This window comes from Oryx dammah, unplaced genomic scaffold, assembly GCF_014754425.2.
Source record: "Oryx dammah isolate SB20612 unplaced genomic scaffold, SCBI_Odam_1.1 HiC_scaffold_13, whole genome shotgun sequence".
NCBI lineage: Eukaryota > Metazoa > Chordata > Mammalia > Artiodactyla > Bovidae > Oryx > Oryx dammah.
Window position 1 is genome coordinate 28,008,827 of NW_024070197.1, and position 14,752 is coordinate 28,023,578.

At 41.7% G+C, this 14,752-nt stretch overlaps 1 protein-coding gene across 2 annotated transcripts in view; it reads left to right on the forward strand.

Moving 5' to 3' along the window:
- Window positions 1–12,018, forward strand: part of NQO1 (NAD(P)H quinone dehydrogenase 1) — a 13,385-nt gene extending 1,367 nt beyond the window's left edge. The window contains exons 2-7 of one of the 2 annotated variants that reach the window (XM_040253227.1): window positions 6,671–6,835; window positions 6,944–7,074; window positions 9,350–9,463; window positions 10,118–10,219; window positions 10,619–10,818; window positions 11,092–12,018. In XM_040253227.1, coding sequence (XP_040109161.1) covers window positions 6,671–6,835; window positions 6,944–7,074; window positions 9,350–9,463; window positions 10,118–10,219; window positions 10,619–10,818; window positions 11,092–11,140 — 761 coding nt within the window. In that variant the 3' untranslated portion in view covers window positions 11,141–12,018. The remainder of the gene's footprint in view (window positions 1–6,670; window positions 6,836–6,943; window positions 7,075–9,349; window positions 9,464–10,117; window positions 10,220–10,618; window positions 10,819–11,091) is intronic. The other variant, XM_040253226.1, reaches the window with a different exon arrangement.
- The last annotated feature ends 2,734 nt before the right edge of the window (window positions 12,019–14,752 follow it).

Consider the following 14,752-nt stretch of genomic DNA (forward strand, 5'->3'; position numbering starts at 1 on the left):
AGGCTAGTGAGTGAAAATGGGGAGATTTAGATCTTGTATAACTAGTATTAAGCTTCCTAGGTAGCGCAGTGGTAAAGAATCTGCCTATGCAGGAGATACGGCTTCAATCCCTGAGAAGGGAAGATCCTCTGGAGTAGGAAATGGCAAAGATTTGTTTTGTATTGATATGTTGACGTATCCCAAATGCCTAGAGAGGTGCCAGGTGCATCCTAAGTGCTCAGTAAACCGAAGTGGGGAGGCTGGGTCAGTGAGAATATTAGCATTTCAAGGTGGGGAAAGAAGGCTGGCTGGTGTGGATGTGGATTGGAAATAGAAGGTGTAGGATGGTGGGAACACAGAGAAAAGAGGACGGACTGGGAGCATATTGCTTAGGGATTGAGACCTGAAGAGGAACTGGTGCAGGGAGAGAGAGGCATTAACAAGATGTGCTTAGCTATGTTACATAGTTGCTTCTAGCAGATGGGTTAATCACGTCCAGGACAAGCAAAGTGAAGTGAAGTCGCTCAGTCATGTCCTACTCTTTGTGACCCCATGGACTGTAGCCTACCAGGCTCCTCAGTCCATGGAATTTTCCAGGCAAGAGTCCTGGAGTGGGTTGCCATTTCCTTCTACTGAATGGTAAATTAGAGGTACTGATAATAACCCCATTTGTCTTCCAAGACTCAGCTCAAATGCAGCTCCTTCTCAAGGCCTTTCCTGAGGGGCTGTCCCTGAAGTGAACAGTTTTCCTCTGTTAGTTACTTCTGTATATGTCTATGCCTTTCTTTGAGTAAATTCTGATAAAGTCAAGCGTGTGTAGTTAGTTAAATGGCAGGAAGGGAAACTGAGCCCTCTAAGTCCAAAAAAACTCAGATTTGGCTATGGAAAATGACCTGAAAGCTAGAGAGGTGGGCTTATCTGTTGCTTTACCCTTACCTCTAGCAAATAGGCGCAACTGTTCTATTGATTGCCCATTTTATAACCTTTGACCATTTTTCTACCGGGTTGTTTTTAAGAAATCTATATATTTCAGATTTTGAACTCTATTGCTTATATTTCTTGTGAATATATTCTTCCTGTTTGAGTCTCATCTTTTTTTTTTTTTTTTTCTGAAGGTAACAGTCATGGCTGTACTGTAGTTAGTAGATGTAAGCTCCTTGAAAGCAAGAGATAGATGTCTTGACTTACTCATTTTCTGGGAATCAGCTTTATGTTTTACTACTTATAAAATGTTTGTTAATGTTGGTAAGAAGTGAAACTATATATATATATAAATTTAAAAATTAAAATATACATACGTAGGTAAGAAGCCAAGAGAATAAAAACTGACAAAGCAGTACTTAGTAAACTGATATGACTAATGCAAAGATAAGTCACAAAGAAAATGCATGTTAGAGGTTAATATACTCACGTTGCTCTCAGTGGTGTTCAGTCCATGAGTTGGTAAGAAATCGGGTGGGAATTTGTGGAAGCAGCCTCAGGAATTCCTTTCCATTTTCCCAGGCTACATCAGAAGAAACTAAATCACTTCTGTAGCATTTAAATCATCACCAAATTTATACCCCACCGAATCTGAGTTTATGGAGTCCAAAAGGCCAGTCCAAGCTTGGGAATCCTCTTTTTTTGACAAGTGCGAACCTAAAGCTTACACATGACTGAGTTTAAGCCAATGGGCGATGCCTACGCCAGGTGTGGTTAATACTGAAATCAGGGAGAGAACTAAAGGCTTACAGGTGCCTTAATTTTCTTCCAACAATACTATAAGAAGTTGCAGGTGTACTCTCTCCTCAGTTCCACCCACAGTCACTGCTTTGAAAGAGTTAGTAAGGTATGAAATTTTAGCTCCAATTTCAGGAGGATGGTGAAACTTCCTTTCTCTGGTGCTCTTCCCCATGCCCTGCATGTTGTTGTGCGGATTTCTCTCTATATATTTTCAAGTTATTCCAGCTTCACCACTTAACAGGTAAATTTGGGTAACTTGCTTAAAGTTTCTGTGCCTCAGTCTTCCCATCCCTAATGATATTGTTTACCTCACAGGGTTGCTATGACAACTGAAAAAATACAGAGTACTTAGAACAATGCTCAGTGTGTAGGAAACACCATTTACATGCTCTTGTTGCAGAAGCAGGCATGTTCTAATGGCTTTATTAACACAAAGGATGTCCCAGAAAAAGCTCATCTTCCCCTCTGTGTCTACCCCCTTGCCGCCTCTTACTTGCCTAAGAAAACTCTGCCACATCTTTTTCTCTTCAGAGCAATAGACTGCAGAGCTACCTACAAACATGCAGTTTCTTTCTCTATTGTAAAAGTAGATTCACATTCACGTTATAAAGATTTTTAAAATGTGGACCACTTTTAAAATTATTTATTGAGTTTGTTAGAATATTACTTGTTTTATGTTTTGGTTTTTTGGCAACAAGGCACACGGGATCTCAGCTCCCCAGCCAGGGACTGAATCCACCCTCCCTGCATTGGAAGGAGGTCTTAACCACTGGATCGCCAGGGAAGTCTCCATTTTATCATTTAATGATATATCCCGGATATCTTTCAGGGTGACAGTATATCAATACGTGCAGCAAACTCATTCTTGGTAACAGCATAATATTCTGTTCAGTTCAGTTGCTCAGTCGTGTCTGACTCTTTGCAACCCCATGGACTGCAGCACACCAGGCTTCCCTGTCCATCACCAGCTCCCGGAGCTTACTCAAACTCATGTCCATTGAGTTTGTGATGCCATCCAACCATCTCATCCTCTGTCGTCCCCTTTTCCTCCTGCCTTCAATCTTTCCCAGCATCAGGGTCTTTTAAAATCAGTCAGTTTTTCGCATCAGGTGGCCAAAGTATTGGAGCTTCAGGATCAGTCCTTCCAGTGAATATTCAGGACTGTTTTCCTTTAGGATGGACTGGTTGGATCTCCTTGCAGTCCAAGGTACTCTCAAGAGTCTTCTCCACCACCACAGTTCAAAAGCATCAATTCTTCTGCACTCAGCTTTGTTTATAGTCCAACTCTCACATCCATACATGACTACTGGAAAAACCAAAGGTTTGACTAGACAGACCTTAGTCTGTCACTGTTTCCATTGTTTCCCCATCTATTTGCCATGAAGTGATGGGACCAGATGCCATGATCTTATTAGTTTTCTGAATGTTGAGTTTTAAGCTGACTTTTTCACTCTCCTTTCTCACTTTCATCAAGAGGATCCTTAGTTCTTCGCTTTCTGCCATAAGGGTGATATCATCTGCATATCTGAGGTTATTGATATTTCTCCCGGCAATCTTGATTCCAGCTTGTACTTCATCCAGCCCAGCATTTCTCATGATGTACTCTGCATAGAAGTTAAATAAGTAGGGTGACAATATACAGCCTTGACGTACTCCTTTTCCTATTTGGAACCAGTCTGTTGTTCCATGTCCAGTTCTAACTGTTGCTTCTTGACCTGCATGCACATTTCTCAGGAGGCAGGTCAGGTAGTCTGGTATTCCCATCTCTTTCAGAATTTTCCACAGTTTATTGTGATCCACACAGTCAAAGGCTTTGGCATAGTCAATAAAGCAGAAATAGATGTTTTTCTGGAACTCTCTAGCTTTTTCCATGATCCAGTGGATGTTGGCAATTTGATCTCTGGTTCCTCTGCCTTTTCTAAAACCAGCTTGAACATCTGGAAGTTCATGGTTCACATACTGTTGAAGCCTGGCTTGGAGAATTTTGAGCATTAATTTGCTAGCATGTGAGACGAGTGCAATTGTACAGTAATTTGAGCATTCTTTGGCATTGCCTTTCTCTGGGATTAGAATGAAAACTGACCTTTTCCAGTCCTGTGGCCACTGCTGAGTTTTCCAAATTTGCTAGTATATTGAGTGCAGCACTTTCAAAGCATCATCTTTTAGGATTTGAAATATCTCAACTTGAATTCTATCACCTCCACTAGCTTTGTTCATAGTGATGCTTCCTAAGGCCCACTTGACTTCGCATTCCAGTAGTATGTATCATAAAATTTATTCAAATGTGCTCCATAAATAGGCAATTGAGGTTATGTCTAATTTTTGCTAATGACTACAAAGGTCCAAGGGTTCAGTACACATCCTTGCTCATCTGTCTTGATGCTTACAGTCTGTAGGACAGATTCCCAAAAGTTGGACAACTAGATCAAAGATTTATGTGTCTTTAAAATGTCTAAAGATTCAGCTTGATTACTCTCACCAAAGGCTGAGGCAATGCATTTTCCCACTGGCAATGTGCCAGTTTTCCTGCACTCTTAATAACCCTTGATGTAATTTAAGTTGTTTTCCCAATCGATCAGTAAATAATGGTGTCTCATTTTAATCTGTTCTTCCTCACAGGCCTGGCAGGGCACCTTCTCATTTGTTTATTGTTTTTTTGTAATTTCCTTCTCTATCCTTATTTTTCTATTGCATTGTCTTTTTCTGATTATTTGTAGGCATTTTGGGGGCATCTGTTCCCATCACTTAATGGGAAATAGATAGGGAAACAGTGGAAACAGTAACAGACTTTATTTTGGGGGGCTCCAAAATCACTGTAGATGGTGATTGCAACCATGAAATTAAAAGACGCTTACTCCTTGGAAGGAAAGTTATGACCAACCTAGATAGCATATTCAAAAGCAGAGACATTACTTTGTCAGGAAAGGTCAGTCTAGTCAAGGCTATGGTTTTTCCTGTGGTCATGTATGGATGTGAGAGTTGGACTATACAGAAAGCTGAGTGCTGAAGAATTGATGCTTTTGAACTATGGTGTTGGAGAAGACTCTTGAGAGTCCCTTGGACTGCAAGGAGATCCAAGCAGTCCATTCTGAAGGAGATCAGTCCTGGGTGCTCATTGGAAGGGCTGATGCTGAAGCTGAAACTCCAATACTTTGGCCACCTCATGCAGGGTGTTGACTCATTGGAAAAGACTCTGATGCTGGGAGGGATTGGGGGCAGGAGGAGAAGGGGATGACAGAGGATGAGATGGCTGGATGGCATCACTGACTGGACAGATGTGAGTTTGAGTGAACTCTGGGAGTTGGTGATGAACAGGGAGGCCTGATGTGCTGCGATTCATGGGGTTGCAAAGAGTTGGACACGACTGAGCGACTGAACTGAACTGAACTGGGGGGATTTTAACTCTTTTTGGTAAAAGTTGTGAATATCTTCTCCTGGTTGTCTTTTGACTCTGTTTCTGGAACCTTTCATTAAACACAATTTTTAATGTTTCTGGGGCTTTATCTGTCAAGCTTTTCCTTTATGGTTTCTGAAGCTATAGTCTTTCTTAAAAAGTAACCTCTGTCCAGAGGTTATACAACTTCTCCCTTTTGTCCCATACTTTTAAGGTTTTAAAAATAACATTTCTTAAAAGTTAACATATGCATAATAGGAAACCAAAAAACACAAGAAGCAAAAAAAAAAAAGTTATCCATAATCAGTTTACCTTTTGATGCGTCCTTTATAGGTCCTATTTGCATATTTATACAATTAAACATCCATTTTTTATAATTAAGATCATACAGTTATGTGTCATGCTTTTTTCACAAATCGTGAATATTTACCATTTCAAAGTCCCAAAGCTATGAGTATTCTGATAACCAATGATACACTACACCAACTCAATCTAGAAGAGAAAAATGTAATCCTGCCTTTCTTGGCAACAAAAATTTCATAAAAGTCAAAAATGACAACAAGCCTCTAGATAAAGGTATTGGCAGAGTGTATAATTTAAATACTGTAGTCCCTTGATGTTCAATTAAAAATGAGACAGAAGGCAACAGAGTACGTAGAGCATCCCATACTAGTCTAATAGTTTCAGTTTTTAAAATTTAGATCTTTAATCTGCCAGTAAGTTGTTGCCGTATGTGGTATGTTAGTGGGAAACTTGTGTTGAATATAATAGACACACTGGAAAGTGCACAAGTTCTAGGTGAATTTTCACCAACTGAACACATGCTTGTATAATCTGCATCCATTTCAAGACACAGAACAGGGGAGTTCCCTGGTGGTCCTGTGGCTAAGACTCTGCTCCCAGTGAATGGGGTCTGGGTTCGATACCTGGTCCGGGAACTAGATCCCACATGCCCCAACAATCCCCCAAGCCGTAATGAAGATCATAGATTCCCAAGGGCTGCAATTAAGACCCAGCAAAGCCATTTAAAAAATAGAACGCAGACAGCACCCCAGGTGCTTTGTCTCCTTCCGCTCATTATTCCCCGACAGAGGATAACCTCTGTACTGACCTCTAACACCTTATATGAGATTTCTAAGGGGATCATTTTATGGGGATGACAGAGGATGAGATGGCTGGATGGCATCACCACCTTGATGGATGTGAGTTTGAGTGAACTCTGGGAGTTGGTGATGGACAGGGAGGCCTGGCGTGCTGCAATTCATGGGGTCACAAAGAGTCAGACACAACTGAGCGACTGAACTGAACTGAATTTTATTTTTATGCAGATGTTTGATTAAGTATGCCAAAACCATTTATTAGATTAGCTACTGTTTTCCCAGTGAGTTAAAAATCGCTCCTTTGATCAATGGGACTTATAAGGAGAAAATATATTTCTGGATGCAGTGGATGGGTTGCATAACCCAGGGTCTAACAAAGTCACGTCTTCCATTGTGGAGCCCAGCTGGGCTCCCCTGCAGCCTGAGCTTTGCTGGTTGGTGACTGATTTTCTCCATGTGCCTTGTGTCTAAATAGTCAGAAAAGCACTGATCGTACTGGCCCACTCAGAGAGGACGTCCTTCAACTATGCCATGAAGGAGGCTGCCATAGAGGCTTTGAAGAGGAAAGGATGGGAGGTCACTGTGTCAGACCTGTATGCCATGAACTTCAATCCCGTCATCTCCAGAAAGGACATCACAGGTGGGAGCGGCTCTCCCCTTTAATTAGGTCTTTGTGGAACTTCTCCCTTGTGGGCTTTCTGGCCCCGCCTTCGCCCTCTGGCGTCAGCTTCTCTTTTCCTCTCTGCAGGTAAACTGAAGGACCCCGGGAACTTTCAGTATCCTGCCGAGACTGTTTTAGCTTATAAAGAAGGCCGTCTGAGCCCAGATATTGTGGCCGAACAAAAGAAGCTGGAAGCTGCAGACCTTGTGATTTTTCAGGTGTGGTAAGACATCAGAAGGGGTGTTGAGGCACTTGTGTTTTTTTGTCCTAGACCTGACACCTAATTAGCTATGTGCTCTTAGGAAAGTCACAGCCCCTTGACCATACTCTCCTTAAAGAAGGATAATTACTTCAAAGGTGCAGGATTACAGATTTATGGATGTTATGAAGACTGGCTGTGTATTCTTTGAAAGTATGACTGTGACTGCAGAGATGACATTATGAGCCTTGAGCTCTTTTCCCGAGAATGTTTAGTCTTTTCTTCAATTAGTAATTTCTCATGGAATCACTCAAGTTTGCAGTTCTCACCCCATCTCCATAAGCATCCTGAAAACAGTTTGTAGAGGCATAAGAGTTTGGGAACATGTTTGGGAACGCATGTACACCCGTGGTGGATTCATGTCAATGTATGGGAAAACCAATACAGAATTGTTAAGTAAAATAAAAAATAAATAAATTAAAAAAAAAAAAAAAAGAGCTTGGCTTCTCTGCAATGGGAGCTCCCAGGGCAGTGTGCACTGCCCCGCTTAATGTGTTCTAGCAGCAAAACCATGGCCGTTCTCCTCCTGGAAGCTGCCTCACCATTTAGCAGTCAGCACTGAAACTGGGTTTGCTTCTTGTAAGTCACCTTTCCTGACAATGGTGGACTGTAGTCAGTGACTTTGCTACTACCAATCCCAACCAGCTTTTTGGTATTAAACATGAAATGTATGAGACACTGGAAACTTCATAAGTTTGATACTGGCGGTGATTTTTGCAGTTATTAAACCAGCTGCAAAGACTCTAACCTTTGAAGTCCCTTATTCTACCTGTTGCTATGAATCAAAGCCACATAACATAAGCCAGTGCCCCAAAGGATCCCTTTCTGGGCTACATTTTCTACTCTCTTGTTGCAGTACAGCCAGGGCAGTAGCAGTAGCAATTTTCAGTTCTGCTTCTAAGAATCACCATATTTTAAAATTGGAAAGGATGGCCTTTAAATTCAGCTTCTATCCAATGTTTTCTTTACTACCAGTACAACTGTATAGGTTGAGCACTACAAAATAGTAACACAAGGAAGGGCAATGTAAACTCCACAGATTTGCATATTTATTATATCAGTTTTGCAACAGATGACAGGTAGAGTCTTATTCCAGCAAAAGCAGTGTGCTAGAAATGATAGTCTGGCAACATTAAAATAAATGTCCTGAGGAAAGACTGCCCGCATTCATACTAACGTGCCACACAGGCTAGCCCTGCTCAGCTGTCTCACTTCTCCAAATGGAACCTGAGAGAATAAACTTTTAATATCAAGCAAGCCAACCAATTCTATTTTCAGCCCTGTCTGTAGAACATTCACAGAGGACCAAATCTACTTGCTTGAATAACCTACACATCCTAAAAGCTGCAGATATGCCCTTCACAATTGAAGCACCTTAAATGTGAGAATATGAGAAGCTACTAGAGACCCCTCAAGCCCCTCTTTTTATGGATGAGGAAGGGGCTGTGTTGCAGAGGTCATGCCTCACATTATTGGCAGATTCAGGGTAAGAATGCTGGTCTCATTCTCAATCGTGTCCAAAACTTTACTTCCTTACTGTCTTTCCTGTGGGTCAACCATTTTTCAAAGAGAGAACTACCAAGTCCTACAGATTTCTTCTCTATCCTAGCTTTTTCTTTTAACCTCTGGGCATGTTCCTGTCATCTTAGCCTTTAAGTGAGTCAAGAAGAAATACTGGTATGGCCTTGCTCAACTTTTACCAAGACAAGAGCCCCAGCAGTTCTTTCTTGTGAGAATTCCCTGATAAAACCTTGGTTACACTGATCCTTTGATAGCATTTGTGAGTGGTTCTGTTTATTCTAAATGATAGGATTTTACATCCGTGAGCACACGGTACAGGTCTCATATTTGTGATACCACACCCACTGAAGCAAGTTCTTGAGAAAATATTGATTTAAGTGTCACACACTGAGGCCAACTTTGCCTCCAATCCTTGCTGTTTAGATTTTGCTGCCAAATGAGATTTCACAGAAACAAGTCTTTATTTCATGTGGCTCTCTTCACACCCACCCGATAGTTGTTATTTGTACACAGAACACAAGTGTCTAGTTGACTGACCAAGGGCAATGATTTTCTTTAAAATTTTCTTTTCTTGAATGTTCTACGTTCTCCAAGAGGAATGACAGAGCCTGAAGAAAGTTTGCCCCTCAGTGATGTCATGGACAGCAGCTAAGCACTGAATCTTCTGTGCTTGGGGTGTTCCCAATCTAACCTCTCTGTCCTCTGTCCCTCAGTTCCCCCTGCAGTGGTTTGGAGTCCCTGCCATCCTGAAAGGCTGGTTTGAGCGGGTCCTCGTAGGGGAGTTCGCTTACAAGTATGCTGCCATGTATGATAAGGGGCCTTTTCGGGTAGGTGGATAATTGTTCCTGGTTTTTTTATTTCTAGTGCCTGGATTTTAGAAAGACTCTGTCTTGATGCAGAGTTTTGAGTACAGGTTAGATACCACAATCAGGTTCCCGGTCCCTTTGGGAGAGATGTGTGGAGATTAGATAAACCTAGAATGGCAAAATACTGAGAGTTAAAGCAGGATGGTGAATGTATCATTATACTATTTTCTCTTTATGTACTGATATGAACTTTATGAACTTGTCCATTAAAAAAAGGAGTCTGTCTTCATTTTCTAGACACCCAAAACTATACCAGAAGCATTTTTGAGACCTTCTAGATCACAAGCCTTGATATATGCCTAGTACTGTGAGGAGACAGATTTAAAAAACTCCACCTAGGCACCAGCAGTCAGCACTGATTTTGCGTAACTGTGACAGCCTTCACATGCAAGAGCATGGAATCCTGGGCCTGCCCCTCTGCGTACCACTTTCCAGGCTGGTACTTCTGCAGTCATACTGCATGGCTCAGAAGAGCCAATGTATGAAGTAATATAAGGAGCAGATCTAGGCAGCAGGGGGTGGGGGATGGGGACTTTAATATTCTTTTCCCTGGGGCTGTTCCATTAACTTCCTGTCACCAAAGAGATGTAGATGATAATGACTTTTCTTTTACAGAATAAGAAGGCAGTGCTTTCCATCACCACCGGTGGCAGCGGCTCCATGTACTCTCTGCATGGTATCCATGGGGACATGAACATCATTCTCTGGCCAATTCAGGTATCTTGTTTTCAGTGACCCTTCAGGGGGATTAATTGAATTTTCTATTGGGTCCAAATCTTCCAGATAGCATCTGGAAACAGATCTGAGATCAAAGAACTATAGAAGGGGCTTCCTTTTAGGACTGACCTGTCTTCCCAGGACCCCAGGCTTATAGAATAATTCATGTGTATACATGGTCAAATACCACTCTCTCCTCCTAGCCAGAGGATAGCATGGATGACTCCCCCAGGTTTGTACAGCCACGTGACTGGCATCTCTCGCCAATCTCTCTGTCCTCCAAGTTGCTGCTACAGTCTCACAGACTATCAGAGCCCAAGAAAAGTTAAGAAATTATTTAGTTCAGCTAATAAAACTGAAGTCTGAAGCAGGTTTTTGTGGCGGTCACTGGACCCTCAGGATAATCTCCTAAGGCTGGCAAGAAGAGCATGTGAGGTGGCCATTTACAGGATGAGGGAATCAATATTAGTAATAACAATGGAGAACAAATGGCAAGCATACTTCATGAAGACTCGTCTGGTAATGTGGAGAGGCAAAGAAACGCACCTTTGCAGGTCTTGGCAACAGTCAGCTGCTGAGAAGCTGGAACCCTCCCTGAGGTAACAGAACTTTGGGCACTTTTGGCAGATAGTGCCAGGCTGGGACAGTTTCGAAGGCTTTATTCATTAAGAGAAGAGTACAGCTGAATAGGCTAAAATAGGTAACAGCTAGGTACAGAGAGCACAAGGTGAGAGGATGGAGCTATGAACTAATTCTCAAGGACTTCACATCAGGGTGTCCTATTGGGAAACCCAGATTAACTTTCATTGTCTGTGGTACAAGGTGTGTGGCGTTTGACCTGTGACTAACCTCTGTGCTTTGTGTATCCTCAGAGTGGCACCCTGCACTTCTGTGGCTTCCAAGTCTTGGAACCTCAACTGACATACAGCATTGGGCACACTCCCGAGGATGCCCGAGTTCAGATCCTGGAAGGATGGAAGAAACGCCTGGAGAATATTTGGGATGAGATGCCACTGTATTTTGCTCCAAGTAGCCTCTTTGACCTAAATTTCCAGGGAGGATTCTTAATGAAAAAGGAGGTGCAGGATGAGCAGAAAAGTAAGAAATTTGGCCTTTCTGTGGGCCATCACTTGGGCAAGTCCATCCCAATGGACAATCAGATCAAAGCCATAAAATAAGATTCACAAGACTGGACTTCCTTCTAAGAATGTAACCTAATCTTGGTTGCTATTTTGAGCTTCCTTGATTTGCTTTAGTTTTTAAGATCTGTGTTTTTCTTTTTCCATGAGGAATGAATAGTAGAGAACAGACTAAATTCACACGTTTTTGGATAGCTTTATTAAACAATGTAACCAATTCTTACGATTGCTATTATGGCAAAATCTGATTAGGCTCAAAAGGGCTCTTAGGATGTAAAGCCAGACAGAAAGGTAGAAAGATGCCAGACAGTATTCTTTAAGGCCTTCTACACAATTTAATTCCTCTCTCTTTAGGGATATATTTTTAGGAATAAATCTGGCTAGAGAGCATCCAACTCCTCAATGATCTATTTTTCTTTAATTACCTCTCTGTGGTTTATGGCAGAAGGGAATTGCTCAGAGGAAGAAATGACAGAATCTGTCTGACCTAAGGGACTTGTTTAATAATTGCTACTCTCTGCTTGTTTGTGATATATATTAGCTTTATTACTACACAATGACTACCATGCCTATATGAATGTCCTCCTTCCTTCAACTTTTGTTGTTAGTTAACACAGATACCTTGAAATGAAAAGTTAATAAAAATCTTTTTCACTTCAATCTTCTGATTTAGTATCTGCAAATAAACCAAGACATCTATAACTACATCTGCTATAATGAATGAATTCACAAAAAGAAACAGTACTCCTAATATCTAAAAACAGCCTTCCACAAATAGTACTTCATTTTTTGATCCATATAACTAACCTGGAAATTTTCCCCATATCATTTATAAACTGATGACTTTCCTTTCAAGGATGTGTTTTGGTTCCATGAATCTGGGGGCAAAATTGTAAGCCTAGAGTTTCACTAACTTTGGTGAATGATTTTGGCATTCATAATCTAACTTCCTGTTTAAATAATTGAGGTGCATGTCTAGCTAAGTGTTGGTATAATCCAAGTTGAAAATGATGAAAGAATGCCCTCTTGTGGTCCAGAGAAAGAAAACATGAGAAATGATGCAAAGCAAGGTTGCCTCTTACCTGCCAAGGAAATGGCGGCGTCAGGCAGGAGACCCTCATGTGCCAGATGCCAGCAAGCACTGGGTATTCTTTCCACAATGGCAGATGGCCGGGTGTTTCAGTTTGAAAGCACGAAAATGTTTTCTGTTGCCTTTATCCTCACTGCAGTTTTATGTATATTTCTAAAAGTTCCAAATAAAATCCATTTCTATAAAACAAACTCAAATTCATTGGTTTCAGGCAAAAGTGGAATCTACTAGGGAAGGGATCAGAGGATTCAGTGATAAACTGTGGCCAGAAGCCTAAACGGTGACTTGGTTTGACAGCTTGCCCAATAGGGCTGCTTCATTCTGAATGGTAATGGAACCAATTAAGATTCTCTCAGGGGATTTAAGGGAGAAGGCAATGGCACCCCACTCCAGTACTCTTGCCTGGAAAATCCCATGGACAGAGGAGCCTGGTAGGCTGCAGTCTGCGGGGTAACTAAGAGTCAGATACGACTGAGCGACTTCACTTTCATGCATTGGAGAAGGAAATGGCAACCCACTCCAGTGTTCTTGCTTGGAGAATCCCAGGGACGGTGGAGCCTAGTGAGCTGCCGTCTATGGGGTCGCAGAGAGTCGGACATGACTGAAGCGACTGAGCAGCAGCAGCAGCAGCAGCAGCAGCAGGGGATTTAAAGGACATTTAAGATGATCCAGGAAGGAGTGCTTAGTTGTTAAGTCATGTCTGACTCTTTGCGACCCCATGGACTGTAGCTGGCCAGGCTCCTCTGACAATGGGATTTCCCAGGGAAGAATACTGGAGTGGGTTGCTATTTCCTTCTCCAGAAGTCTTCCCAACCCAGGGATCAGGAGAGTGGTATAGAAATCAAGAAAAACACAGAATGTAATAAATAAATGCCAAGAGGTAATATTTATTGTGACTTGACTGAATTATCTTGATTAATCAATGGGGCAGGCATTCTTCTAGGCACTGGAAATATACAAAAGCAGACAAAATACCTATCCTCATGGAGGACTGCATTCCCTGACAGAAGAACAAATGTCAGTCAGGTGATAAATGCTAGAGAGGAAGAGCAGGTAAGAGGGTTAGAGATGGGATCTGAGTTTTATACAGGGTGATCAAGAAAGATCTAACAAGGTTATATTTGAGCAAAGACTTGATAGCGTTAAGAGACTGAGACATGTGGATTCCTGAAGGATAGGCATACTGGGAGTGATGTGAGCACAAACCCATGAGGTAGCAGCATGATCAGTCTGTTTTAGGGAGGGAAAGGAACTTAGTGTGACCAAAGCAGAGAAAGCAACAGAAAGATGGGTCAGACACACAGCTGGGACAGACCACAAAGGGCCTTACAAGCATAGTGAAATGCAGAAACAGGAAGTCAGTCATTGGGTGGCTTTGAGCAAACGTGTAACATAGGACTTATGTTTAAATCTAGCTGGTAACCGAAGAATCAAGTACGAGGAGCAATGAGAGAAGTAGGGAGAATTGTTGGGAAACTGTTATGGGAACAAATGCTTAGGTTCAAAGTGATAACAATAGCTGTATTGAGAAGTGGCTGGATTCTGGATATATTTCAAAGGTCAGAGTAACATGATCTGATGGCAGCCTGTATAAAGGTAAAAAAACACAAACCCTCAGAGGTATTTTGGCTTAAACAACTGGAAGAATGGAGATTTCATTTTGCTCCAATGAGGAAGAATCTGGAAAGAGTATTTGGGGCAGAAGATGGGGATGGGAAGGGGAGAATCAAAATTTTACTTCAGACATGTTATGTCTGAGATGCCTGTTGTGACTCAAGTAGACAGCTGGGTAATAGGAACTTGGAGTAAAGTCAACATGTAGAAGTATATAAAGCAATGAGACTGGATGGGATTGACTGGAAATTGAGTTATGATAGAGAAGAGATCTAATGATCGACTTCTAGAGGTCTCCAACGTTAGAAGGTCAAGATGATGAGAAAAGGCCAATGAAGCAAGAGAGAGGAGCATTATGTCCTGAAAGCCGAGGGAAGAAAGTGTTCCAAAGACTGTCAAATACTGATGAGTGGGTGAAACAGGCATGGGAATTGACTTTTGAGAGGCCATTGGTGGTGATGACAAGAGCTATTTCTGGAGAGTGGGGTGGTAAAATCTGATTGGAATGGATTTAAGAGGGAATGGAAAGAGAGGAAGTGGAAATAGTGTATATGCGGGATGTGTGGTCAAAGAAAATTGTTAATTTTGAGATGAGGAACATTACAGAAAATTCATATTCTAGTGGGTATGAGAAAAGGTTTTGATGCTGGAGAAAGAGGGTAATTATATATATATAACTGAATCCCCTTG